The 11,466-nt window shown below is 33.3% G+C and overlaps 2 protein-coding genes and 2 non-coding genes across 4 annotated transcripts; 1 reads left to right on the top strand and 3 right to left on the bottom strand.

The window, feature by feature from the left end:
- Nucleotides 1-286: 286 nt before the first annotated feature.
- LOC107917579 (endo-1,4-beta-xylanase 5-like) lies at nt 287-2,947 on the top strand. The gene is made up of 8 exons (XM_016846904.2): nt 287-336; nt 398-477; nt 587-636; nt 726-948; nt 1,068-1,231; nt 1,312-1,410; nt 1,510-2,289; nt 2,391-2,947. The coding sequence occupies exons 2-8, from the start codon at nt 417-419 to the stop codon at nt 2,751-2,753; spliced, it is 1,740 nt and encodes a 579-aa protein (XP_016702393.1). The 5' UTR covers nt 287-336; nt 398-416; the 3' UTR covers nt 2,754-2,947.
- Nucleotides 2,948-3,710: 763 nt separating this feature from the next.
- TRNAP-UGG (transfer RNA proline (anticodon UGG)) lies at nt 3,711-3,782 on the bottom strand. The gene has a single exon. It is a non-coding gene; the product is annotated as a tRNA-Pro (tRNA).
- Nucleotides 3,783-4,579: 797 nt separating this feature from the next.
- Nucleotides 4,580-4,651, bottom strand: TRNAP-UGG (transfer RNA proline (anticodon UGG)). Its single transcript has one exon. It is a non-coding gene; the product is annotated as a tRNA-Pro (tRNA).
- A 2,012-nt stretch (nt 4,652-6,663) lies between these two features.
- LOC107916538 (cysteine-rich and transmembrane domain-containing protein WIH2) lies at nt 6,664-8,150 on the bottom strand. The gene is made up of 3 exons (XM_016845810.2): nt 7,847-8,150; nt 7,546-7,720; nt 6,664-6,935 (listed from the first exon to the last, which is right to left on the bottom strand). Exons 1-3 carry the CDS (start codon nt 7,896-7,898, stop codon nt 6,890-6,892), a joined length of 273 nt encoding a protein of 90 aa, XP_016701299.1. The 5' UTR covers nt 7,899-8,150; the 3' UTR covers nt 6,664-6,889.
- Between the last annotated feature and the right edge of the window lie 3,316 nt (nt 8,151-11,466).

Here is an 11,466-nt window from a genome sequence, read left to right as displayed (position 1 = left end):
AAAATTCCATTTTAAGAATAAGGAAAAATAGCAATTATCTCCTCTAAATATGTAGTATGTTATAAATGCCTCCGCTGATTAAGTTGTAAAATCCTGCAAAGCTGAAAACTAGCAAAAATTTTTTAGTACTTTATAGTATATTTTACAATTTTAAGTATATAAATTAGTTATTTTCCTAAAATGTATCACACTAAAAAAGAAAAAAAAAAGAAAGCACAGGTGTGTTTCCAGAACTTTACGCAAATGTGTGTGTATATATACACAATGTGTGTGTGTATAGCCCTTCAGCCTTGATTTTCTCACCCAATCCTAATCGAAGCTTACATTCAGTCTCAGGTATGGACTAGTAGTTTTCAAGTATTTCTTTAGTTATGCGATTGATTTGACTTTATTTCAGGGTAAAAGAAGACACAGCAATGGAGCTTTGGCAGAAAGAGAGTGTGCTTCTGTTCTTACCATTATCGATCCTTTTGTCAGGTTTGGTTATTAGAGCCAATGATATATTTCAGGGTAAAATATTGTTGATGTTCATAATAAGGAAATTACAAAAAAGGGTACGACTAAGTTTGGAGCCCGCTGTTTTCAGGACTCGTCAAAGTGAATGCATTGTCCTATGATTATACAGCCAGCATTGAGGTATTTCAAGTTTTCCCTTTGGATATTTTATTTACTTGTACACTTCATGATAATAACACTAATAGTTATTTTCTTGGGAAAAACTCTAGTGTTTGGCACAACCTCATAAAGCTCAGTATGGCGGAGGCATGATTAAGAACCCAGAGTTAAATGAGGGTTTGATAGGATGGTCTACATTTGGGAATGCCGTAATTGAACATCGAAATGAATCAGACGGCAACAAATTCGTTGTGGCTGGTAAACGGAACCATTTCCAGGACAGTGTCTCTCAGAAGCTTTTTTTGGAGAACGGCAAGCTCTATACCTTCTCTGGTATTATCTATGTTATCCAAAATGCTTTTATTCAATATTAATATTTGGCATACACCTATGTCCAGCATGTATGTATTGGACACTTATATATTTTTGATTCTGTGGGTGGGTAAATGAAGCTTGGGTTCAAGTGAGTGAAGAGAAAGCTCTCGTGAGGGCAGTCTTTAGAACAGTTACCGGGTTGAAGCGCGCTGCTGAAACAGTTGCCGAGTCCAAGTGTTGGTCTATGCTCAAAGGTGGCCTCACTGTGGATGCTTCAGGCCCTGCTGAGCTTTTCTTTGAGGTAACTATTTCATAGGGATTTCTTTTCTAGAGTTATATATTTCCAAATTCCAAGATTCTGTAACTCACTGATTTCTTCAGACCGATAACACCTCGGTTGAAGTCTGGGTGGATAGCGTCTCCTTGCAACCATTCACTCAAGAAGAGTGGATGTCTCATCATGTTGAAAGCATTGAGAAGGTCAGTCACTCTACTGGGACTGGTAATATATACAATATATATAGAGAGATCAGAGAAGTAATAAGTAAGTCATAATGGATGGAGGGTCTAATTTTGCAGACAAAGAGAAGGGTAAGAATCCGTGTGGAAGCAGAAGGGAATCCCGTAGTGAACTCCAAGATTTCCATCCACCAAAAGGCTTCAGGGAAACCAATCGGTTGTGCTGTAAACAAGGGCATCCTCGACAACGTTGGCTACCAAAACTGGTTCACTTCCAGGTTTACCCATACAACCTTCGAGAACGAAATGAAATGGTACACCACCGAACCAGTCCGAGGAAAGGAAGATTATTCGCTCCCAGATTCCATAATGACATTAATGAAACAACACAATATTGCGGTACGAGGACACAACATTTTCTGGGATGATCCTCATTACCAACCAAATTGGGTGCCCTCTCTCCAACCCAACGACCTTTCGGCAGCAACTAACAAAAGGATTAACTCAATCATGACTAAATATAAGGGTCAAGTAATCGGGTGGGACGTTGTTAATGAGAATTTGCACTCTAATTTCTTCGAAAGTAAGCTCGGCCCAGATGCTTCCGCCACCTTCTACAAAATGGCCGCCGGTATCGATCACTCCATACCTTTGTTTATGAATGAATTCAATACCCTAGAGCAGAAGGGAGATGCTGCATCAACGCCGGCTAAATACCTTGAAAAACTGAAAAATATTCAAACTTTCATGGGTGCCGAAGCTAAGCGAATGGCTATTGGCCTAGAGTGCCATTTTGACGTCCCAAGCCTCCCTTACATAAGATCTTCTCTTGACACTCTAGCTGCCACCAATTTGCCCATTTGGCTAACGGAAATAGATGTGCAGAGCGGCTCCAATCAGGTAACTTTCGAGTTCAACAATATTAACACACCATGAGCATTCAAATATAAGCAATTTTGTGGGGCTTTTTTTATTTTTTATTTTTTATCATATATAAGCAGGCAATATATTTGGAACAAGTTTTGAGAGAAGGACATAGCCACCCTGGTGTTAGCGGAATGATAATATGGTCTGCCTGGAACCCAAACGGATGTTACCGTATGTGCTTGACTGATAATAATTTCAAGAACTTGGCGACTGGGGATGTTGTGGACAAGCTGTTGAAAGAATGGGGAATCAAGGCCACGGTAGAAGGCAAAACGGATGCTGCTGGTTTCTTTGAGGCCTCCCTTTTTCATGGAGAATATGAGGTGAAAATCAGTGACCCAGTTGAAGCAGCCAATTCTTCAGTGTCTCAGAGATTCAAGGTGGAACCTCGACATGATTCCCAGGACCAGATTATGCTTCTCCAAGTTTCTACGTGATATATTCTGCTATTTTTCCTGTTCAGTCAGTATTAAACTGTACTGTAGTTTTTGTCATGCAGAATAATGATCATAGTTGATTACAGGTTCTTTGAGTTTTACCTTCATAATCCTTATTTTCAAACTTTTAATTGACTATGATGTTTCAGTGACATTTGTCATGGAAATTAGAAAATGACAAAAATAAAAACTAAAAAAAATTTGTGTCTATTTTTTAAAAAAATTATTAAAAAAAAAACAACCATCTTTTTTATTTTGTTCTTTATTTCATTTTTGTTCTTTATGTTATAACAAAAATTATAAAAAAAAAAAAAACCAAGCAGCCATTTGAGAAAATAACCTTTAACTTCTCCTCCTCCTTTAGTTGGGGAAAAAATTTGTAAATTATATTAATAGTAAAAATTATTTTAAAATTTTAAAATTTATAAAAAAAATAAAAGAACTTGTAAGAATTTTAAAAATTAGTAAAAAAAATAAAAAGTATAAAAAAATATTAAATATATTAAAAATTTTCCGAGCATCTTATTGAAAAAATTTCAATTAGACAGTGGAATCTAATTAATCAAATAATGTATGAAACCGGTGTTCGCCAATCCATCATCCATGGGCATAAGGTAAATGTTCAATCTCTTTGTTATAATAATTTTTTTACAATTTTAATCATTTTTTATAAAATTTTAATTATTTTCACACTTTTTAAAGTTTTAATATTTGTTACGTTTAAAAAAAATTACAAATTTCATGTATATATTTTAATTTTTAATATTTTGTACAATTTATTTAATTTTTAATAAACTATAAACACATTTTAGTGATTAATGATTTCTGAGGGATGAAGGCCAGTCAGTCAACATGCAAAGATAGTTCATACAGTTTTATTTATTTATTTTCCTTTTATTTAGGATGACTTATTAGATAACTGGTCTATTTTAAGTATCTTCAAAAAGTAGAAAAATTGGGGCATTCCGAGAATCGAACTCGGGACCTCTCGCACCCAAAGCGAGAATCATACCACTAGACCAAATGCCCAATGTTCGTTTGATTTCATATTTATTGATTATTGTCTTTCCAATGGGCTTTGGTTAATTTTCCATCAACTCATTCCTGGAAAACCAACGTGTCCTAATCTCTTACTTTTGACGTGGTTCAATGTACCATTTTACTGCTACAATTAGATGCCCAAAGCTTTTGAAATTGCATCCTGAAATAAATCCACCTTGGCCACTCTTTTTAGTAATTAGTTGATAAAGAGTTTCTCATTGCATTTTTTGTTACAAGTATTCAAGCCTGCTTGGCTCATGTGTATTGCCATTACATACTTACGTGATGGCCTTTTCAGCAGATTGTTAGTGAGCTTTGGGCTACTTGAATACATGGTGAATTGCTTATCCAGATGTGTTCCATGGATAACCATACTAGATGGTTATCAGTTTTGCAGGAGTTCTTCACATAAAGGCTAAAGCAATGTCCTAATGACCTTTTCACTGTCAGGCCTTGAAGGATGAAGACTAAAGTCTTGTATTTGTGCAACAACTTTAGCTGTAAAGTCATACTGTAATCCCGATGAGTAAGGCTTAAATCCCATTTTGAGCTTTGGTTGAAGGCATACTGGTATGAAAGGAGAGGCTCACCGTAGAATATGAAGTCAATACCGAGGAATATAGGTTGGTGATTGGTCAGCATGACCCATAGGCACGCTTCTTAAATCAAACCCAGATTAAGAAAAAGGCACATCCCTGATATTGTCTTTTTTGGTTGCTAAACTGGTTGTTTATTTACTGTTTCATTTCCTTATCTTCAGAGATTGGGAACAAAAAATGAAAACTGGGGCATTCCGAGAATCGAACTCGGGACCTCTCGCACCCAAAGCGAGAATCATACCACTAGACCAAATGCCCAATTTTTGATCTCTAACCTCTTTAATTTATAACTATTAGCTCCTTTTCCACCTAGAAGTCACGTTGATTTTCGATAGACTAAACATTCTAGCCTTGACCTGGTTCAATATATAGTGCTCTTTAAATTTTTCATCTATATTTTAATGTCAATTTATATTTTTTAGCTGCAACTAGAATCCAAAACATATGCAGAACATGGGTTTCCCAACTTCTATAATTTCTTTTAACCAATGACTGGTAGTTTGCAAGTTTTTGTGCTCTTAGAAATGACAACCTGGTTTTATTTCTACTTCAAATTGGTTTTAAAACGAAATTGAGCAGAGTTAGGCAGGTATTCAGAAAGCCAATTACAATGTCATCCCAAGTATAAAGCTTTTCAAGCTGAATTTCAGTCTGTACATGTTAGATTTTATGATAACTGTAGGACATGCAGGACCTGATTAGGATGGTTAAAATACTCGATAATGTCAGATTTTTCTTCTTCTTGAAATCGGGTTTTGGGGCGGGTCGGGTCAGCTTTAGAGAATGGTCGGGTCAGATTTAGTGTGAAATTACCCTTATATATATTTAATATTAATTAGGTTTAAAAATCCTTAAATTTTATCACTACCAACATCATTTTATCACTAGTTTCTTTTCCTCCCTCATTTTATTCTATTTTCCCAAGTCTTCCTTTTTGTTTTTTGCAAGCATGGTCTTTTCTATTTAAAAATATTTTGAGTTAATTTACGTCGAATCGGATCAAGGTCGGGTGTATAATTAATTTTCGTGTTCAGGTTCAAGATGAGTTAAAAATTTTTAAGCTCGAGATCAAGTTGAAATCAGAACATGGTGATAGAGTATCAGGTTGGGGCGGGCATAAATCTGACCCGCCCGCCCCATAATCATCACTAGAACTAATCCCTTATTTAATACATATTAGAGTATGTAGATGTAATCTTTCAAGTTTCAAAGATCTCCTAACTACATAAAAAAAAATCATACAAGAGTTGGACACAATCGTAAATGACATTTACACCTGAATTTCCAAAACAAATGGATCTGAAAGTTGTCTGACATCTAAAAATTTGAGGTACAAAAACAAAAACTAGAAAGGGGGCATTCCGAGAATTGAACTCAGACCTCTCGCACCCTAAGCTTGAATCATACCACTAGACCAAATGCCCATCTCTGTTGGCCTTATTTTTTATTTTTTATAATCCAAATGATCTTCCAACGGGCAAAATTCCTTACCTTCCAAGTTCCAAGAGCTGCCATATTTTCTTGGGAAAATTACACTCATAGTCGCCCAACTATTGGTGAGTTTCTTTTTTAGTCACCAAATTATGAAAAGTTACAAAATAGTCACAAACCATTTGATTGTTGTTTTTGGTCATGAGAGTTAAATGTCTGTCAAAAATATGACGTGGTAGCTTTTAAATTTGGCATAATAGTAACTTTAACCTTTAATATTTATACATTGTGTTAATTTAGTCTTAATTCTAAAAAATTAACTCTCAATATTTATACATTGTGTCACTTGATCGTTTTTATAGTTTTACTTTAACAACTGTTTCACTTAAAAAGTTTAAAAAAAAAATTATCAGCTAAATTTGATTGAGAACATACCAAAAATGGAAACATATGTCACAAAGAAATGTTGAGGGTTATATTTTTTTAGTACCAAAACTAAATCGACACAAGTATAAATATTGAGAGTTGAATTTGCTATTATGCCAAATTTAAAAGTAATAATTTCTTTTTCCTTCTCTTATAGTTGGGGTGACCAACTACTATAGTTTATCCTATTTTCTTCTCTTGCTTTCTGGTGGTGCTTGTAATTTCCATTATATATTTGTGTTGACAATATAAAAAAGAACGCTTAATGTTTACAGTTCATACAAAGTTCTCACAAATTGTTGACATGCCATGGCATGGTGGTTTCTTTTCATAAGTTCCCTTCTATACTTCTTAATTGATTCTTTTTTTCATATGCTTCCAAGTATAAAACAGTAAAATCAATCAGCCGGCCATGAAAAACAATAAAAATCCAAAAATATATAGAACAAAGGAAAAAGATCCTAATATTACAGTGTATGTAAACAAGAGTTCAAATCCAATGAAGGGTTCAATTATTAAGCAGAAAAAAAGCGATGAAGGGAAAGAAGAACATTTGAAATTGAAGTTTGAAAATGGTAATTGAATTCAACTCTCCTATCAATTCAATATTTTTCTAAGCTGCCATTGGAGAAAAGGTAGTCAAAAACAAGCATCCAGAAGACAGCAACAGCAAAGAGCAGCCAAACTGCAATGCCCACCAACATAACTTATTAAATCAAAAGAATTTCGAACATCACCAACATTTGACAAGGTAATCCTGGTTAGAGTTGACGATTATCTCATATAAATATGACCACAGTTTTAATATTTATGGAATACAAATTATGACAATTTTTTTTCATATTTATAAAATTTTTAATATAATTATTATGAATCAATTCGTGTTTTCCTTTTTAAAATTATTTTTTTCAAGACGACAACACCCTTTTCTAGAACACTGAGGAAGTTGTTTGCAGAAAATCTGAAATAACCGAAATAACCCCTAACCGTCGAGAAAAGAAATAAAAGAACTAGGCACGGGGGTGTTTTCGGGACGTTGACCACTTAAGTGCCAGTCTTATCACGTTAAAAAAATCCTATCCCCTTTTTATCGGTAATCGTGATGGGCTGTTGTGATTCTCTTCTTTATCCCGAAAAGCTCGCGCTCAGTTGAATTTTGCAGAATTCAGAATTATCCTTAGATGAGTAGATCTGACCATATACGGTAGATATACTCGTGCAACGACATCACTTTCAGAAACTACATCTTAAACAACTATACGTATATGGATAGAATGGAGAAAGAGAGAACTTACCAGCCTTCTACGAAACCCGAACTCTGCTTTTGCTGAGGAGGAGGAGGCTGAGCATATTGAGGAGGATATCCCTGCGGAGGGTATCCCTGTTGAGGATAACCTTGAGGATATCCTTGTGGGGGATACCCTGGTGGTGGATAAGCATCCTTTGGAGGATAACCTTCCGGTGGATAACCTGTATAGTTCTCAATCACAAAAAAGAAAAAGGTTCTCGATCAGATCCATCAGATAACCAGATCCAATCAATCAATCATAATAAAGCAAAACAATAAATATGTAAAAAAGAAAGTGAAAACTAGACCTTGAGGAGGAGGAACGCCAACGGGAGGCTGTTGCTGATTGTAATAACTCATCGTTAGCTGATAGTTATTGGTATTTTCTTCTTCTTCTCTTTTGAGGGAATTTTACAGAAGGGCGAAGAGTTGGTGCAGTGAAGGGGAAGGGCATTGGCTATTGTTTTTATATAGTGGATTTTGAAAAGGCTATCTCTACTTTTTCATAGTACTTTTTAAGATTTGTACGCGTGTCCTCTCGACTGAAACTTAACGGCTAAGGTTAAGGTTGCATCTGCGCTCGAGCCGTCTTGCTGGTCAATTTTAAAACTCAGTTTCATCTTTTAAAATTAAAGTTTTTATCTTTTTTTCCTCAAAAAAAAGTCTATTATTATTTTATATATATAATATTTATATTTAATGTACTAACCCAATATAACTTCTTAATGAATTACAAGATGATATTCCTTATTTTTAATTATTTAAAAAAATATATCCAATAATTTATTGATGATAAATCTTAATATGATTGTGTATAATGTTATAAATTGTCAACCTATCAAATACAAATTCATTTAAAAATATATTAAATTAAAATTTAGATAAAAGGTTTTAAATTAATATATAAATAAAATATTGAATTCTTTTTAACCTATCGATTGGTAGGACAATTAAAGTTGTGTTAGTGGGATTAAGCAAAATAATGAATCATATAAAGAGAAAGGGGTAGATCACTAGACAGATTGGCCTGAAAAATAACAAAGGCGAGAATATACAGCTGCAGAGACAGCAAATAGAAGAGAAGGAATCATTTTAAAATGGAGAATGGAGAAAGGATTGTATGAAACTCATTTAATGTTATCTTTATTCATTTCAAATAGGAAAATGACAAATAAGATTTTTAGCATCTTTAGTTGAATTTAAATTTTTTTCAGGAGAAAAAAAGCTGAAAATCAGGAGAAAAAAATCTGATTTGTTATTCTCCTATTGAAAAGGGATAGAGATGACATGAAATCATAATTTCGTGAGAGTGATATTTAAACAATTTTAATAACAAATCAGTTGGATTGAGTAATCAAACATAGAATTTATTTGGGTTAATGATCAAATCCAGTACTAATTAATTATTTAGTTGGTGAGTTACTTGCATGATAATTTATTTTGGTTGGAACTAGTGTTGCATGAATACAGTTGGATGGTCCATGCCAAGGATAAGTTTTTGTGAAACAGGGATTTTTATTTTTATTTTTATTGGTACAAGGAGTTTTACATCAATTAGGTTAGAAAATCTATTATTATAATAATATTTTATTAGATTTATATGAAATGTTTAAATAAAAATATTTAGGGATGAAACTTGAAAATGATAAAGGATTTATATACAAGTACTTTAGCACTTATATATTTTTTAATATAACATTATTTCTTTCACTTTTTATCATAGGTATGACATAATCTAGCATTAATTGAGCTATGAATTACGTTGTTGCTAGTAAAGTTATGCCATATACAAGTCATGTATCCAACATACCAGCTATGGGCTCGATCATCTTTAGAGCATGTAATACATAATTTATGCTCGGCCCACATAAACAAAAACAACAAAATAAATAGAATAAATGTCCCAAAAAATAGTCCATTTACAAACTGATAACCCAAATCAATTAACCTAGCCCACTAAGACCCACTAACCTAACCCTAGCCCAATTACGAAGACCCAATACCAACCCAATGGCCCAAATCTCTACCCAAACCCAAATCTAACCTAAACAGACCCTAAACCCAATTTTCTAAACCCAAATTACCAGCCCGATAGCCCAAAACAAAAAATCAACAGCAAGGAACCCTAGAAGATCTAGGCGTCGTAGCCAAGCCTTCCGCGACCAGCCTCCGTACACCCTGCGCCACGTCACCCTAGCCCCGTCCATTGCTCCGTACACCTGCAAAGGACAAACAAACGAGCAACGCAACAGAGGCAGCAAAAAAAGAAATAGAAAAACAGAAATAGCAGAGAAAGGGATTTTTTTACTTTTATTCGGCTATATATGAAGCCAAAAACAATGTAAAAGGGGGAATATTGTATTAAAAAAACGATTGAAAAGAAAAGGAATAGAAAAACAGTCTTTAAAGGTGATTTTCAAAGTTTTTTTTTCTCTTTTTCGTTCTGTTCTTGCTCTTCTTTCAGATACACACGAAACAAAAAAGGAAAAGAGAGGAATCTTACCTGTGAACACGCTGTCGGAACTGCTGCTTGCTCCGTTCCAAATCGGAGCTAATAGTAGCGAGATTTCGGGCCTGTGAGCACGCTGGGAGCAGAAGGAGAGGTCTCTTGTTTCTTAAGTTCTTTTTAGGGTTCTTAAGAGGCCTTTAATAGTGTTCAAAACGACATCGTTTGGGGCTAGATTCAGTGGCTCCAAAACGGTGTCGTATTAACATTTGACCCGATGACCTGACCCAAGCACGGCCAGATCCGCTCGTTTTGGTCTATGAGGGAGTATTTTGCCATTGGTCCTCCTGATTAGTTTCATTGTTTTAATTTGGTTCTTTTATTTTTCGAATTTGCTCCGTTTGTTTTCAATTTTATTGTTTTAATCCCTTTAAAACGCAGTGTTTGAAAGTTTTGGATAATTTCCTGATTAGCCCTCCAGGTTACGCACATCTTGCAAGATTGTCCTCTATTTTAATTTATTTTTTTGTTTTTTTTTAATTCTGTTTTAGATTATAATTTAATCCTTTGTATTTTTTTACTAAGTAAATTTAACTTTAGTTTTTTAAATATAATTATTGTTATTATTAATTTTTCGTTATTACTGTTATTTTATTATATATTACTATTATTTTTAGTATTATAGATTGCTATCATATTTATTTATATTTTCATTTATTCTTCAAATATATATATATTATGTCACTACATATTATTTTAAAATTATTTTTATATAGTTTTATTCCAAATTGTTTTATATAATAATTATTTTAAAATCATCCTATATTATTTACCTTAAATCAATTTATATTAGCTATTTAAAGCTCATTTTCATATAATATTTATTTTTTACCTATTTACATCATTTTCCATATCTTGTTTTAGACTCTAGTTCATTTTTTATCGCAACTATATGTATATATTATTATACTATTATTTATATTAAATTCTCCGTTTTATATATGCTATTTATCTAAATAAATATATATTATTTTATATCATTTATTCTTAATTTTTGATTATTTCAAATTTTCTTACTTATTATTTGTTTTAAATATTTTATATTGTTAATATATCAATAATTTTCAATTTCTTTTCTTTCATGCCATCTTTTAGTTATTTCAAAACTTATACATGGGATTTGTGTTTGTGTCAATTCTCTTGCTTTTTAGGTTTTACTAGTTTTTAAATATGTGTTGACACCATTTTTTTGGATAAAAACGGGGTCGACTTGGGTTTTGAAAAAAATGAAACAGGAGTCGCCAAGTTGTTGACACCATTTTTTTGGATAAAAACGGGGTCGACTTGGGTTTTGAAAAAAATGAAACAAGAGTCGCCACCAATCCTTTTTATAAGGTGTGATTGGATCACCTCGAAAAGCGGTCGTTTTTAATAAACGGTTTGATTTTATTAAAACAACAAGTTTGGTCCGCGAAATTCAGA

Source organism: Gossypium hirsutum, chromosome D12, assembly GCF_007990345.1.
Source record: "Gossypium hirsutum isolate 1008001.06 chromosome D12, Gossypium_hirsutum_v2.1, whole genome shotgun sequence".
Lineage (NCBI taxonomy): Eukaryota > Viridiplantae > Streptophyta > Magnoliopsida > Malvales > Malvaceae > Gossypium > Gossypium hirsutum.
This window is presented reverse-complemented; position numbering and strand designations above follow the sequence as displayed.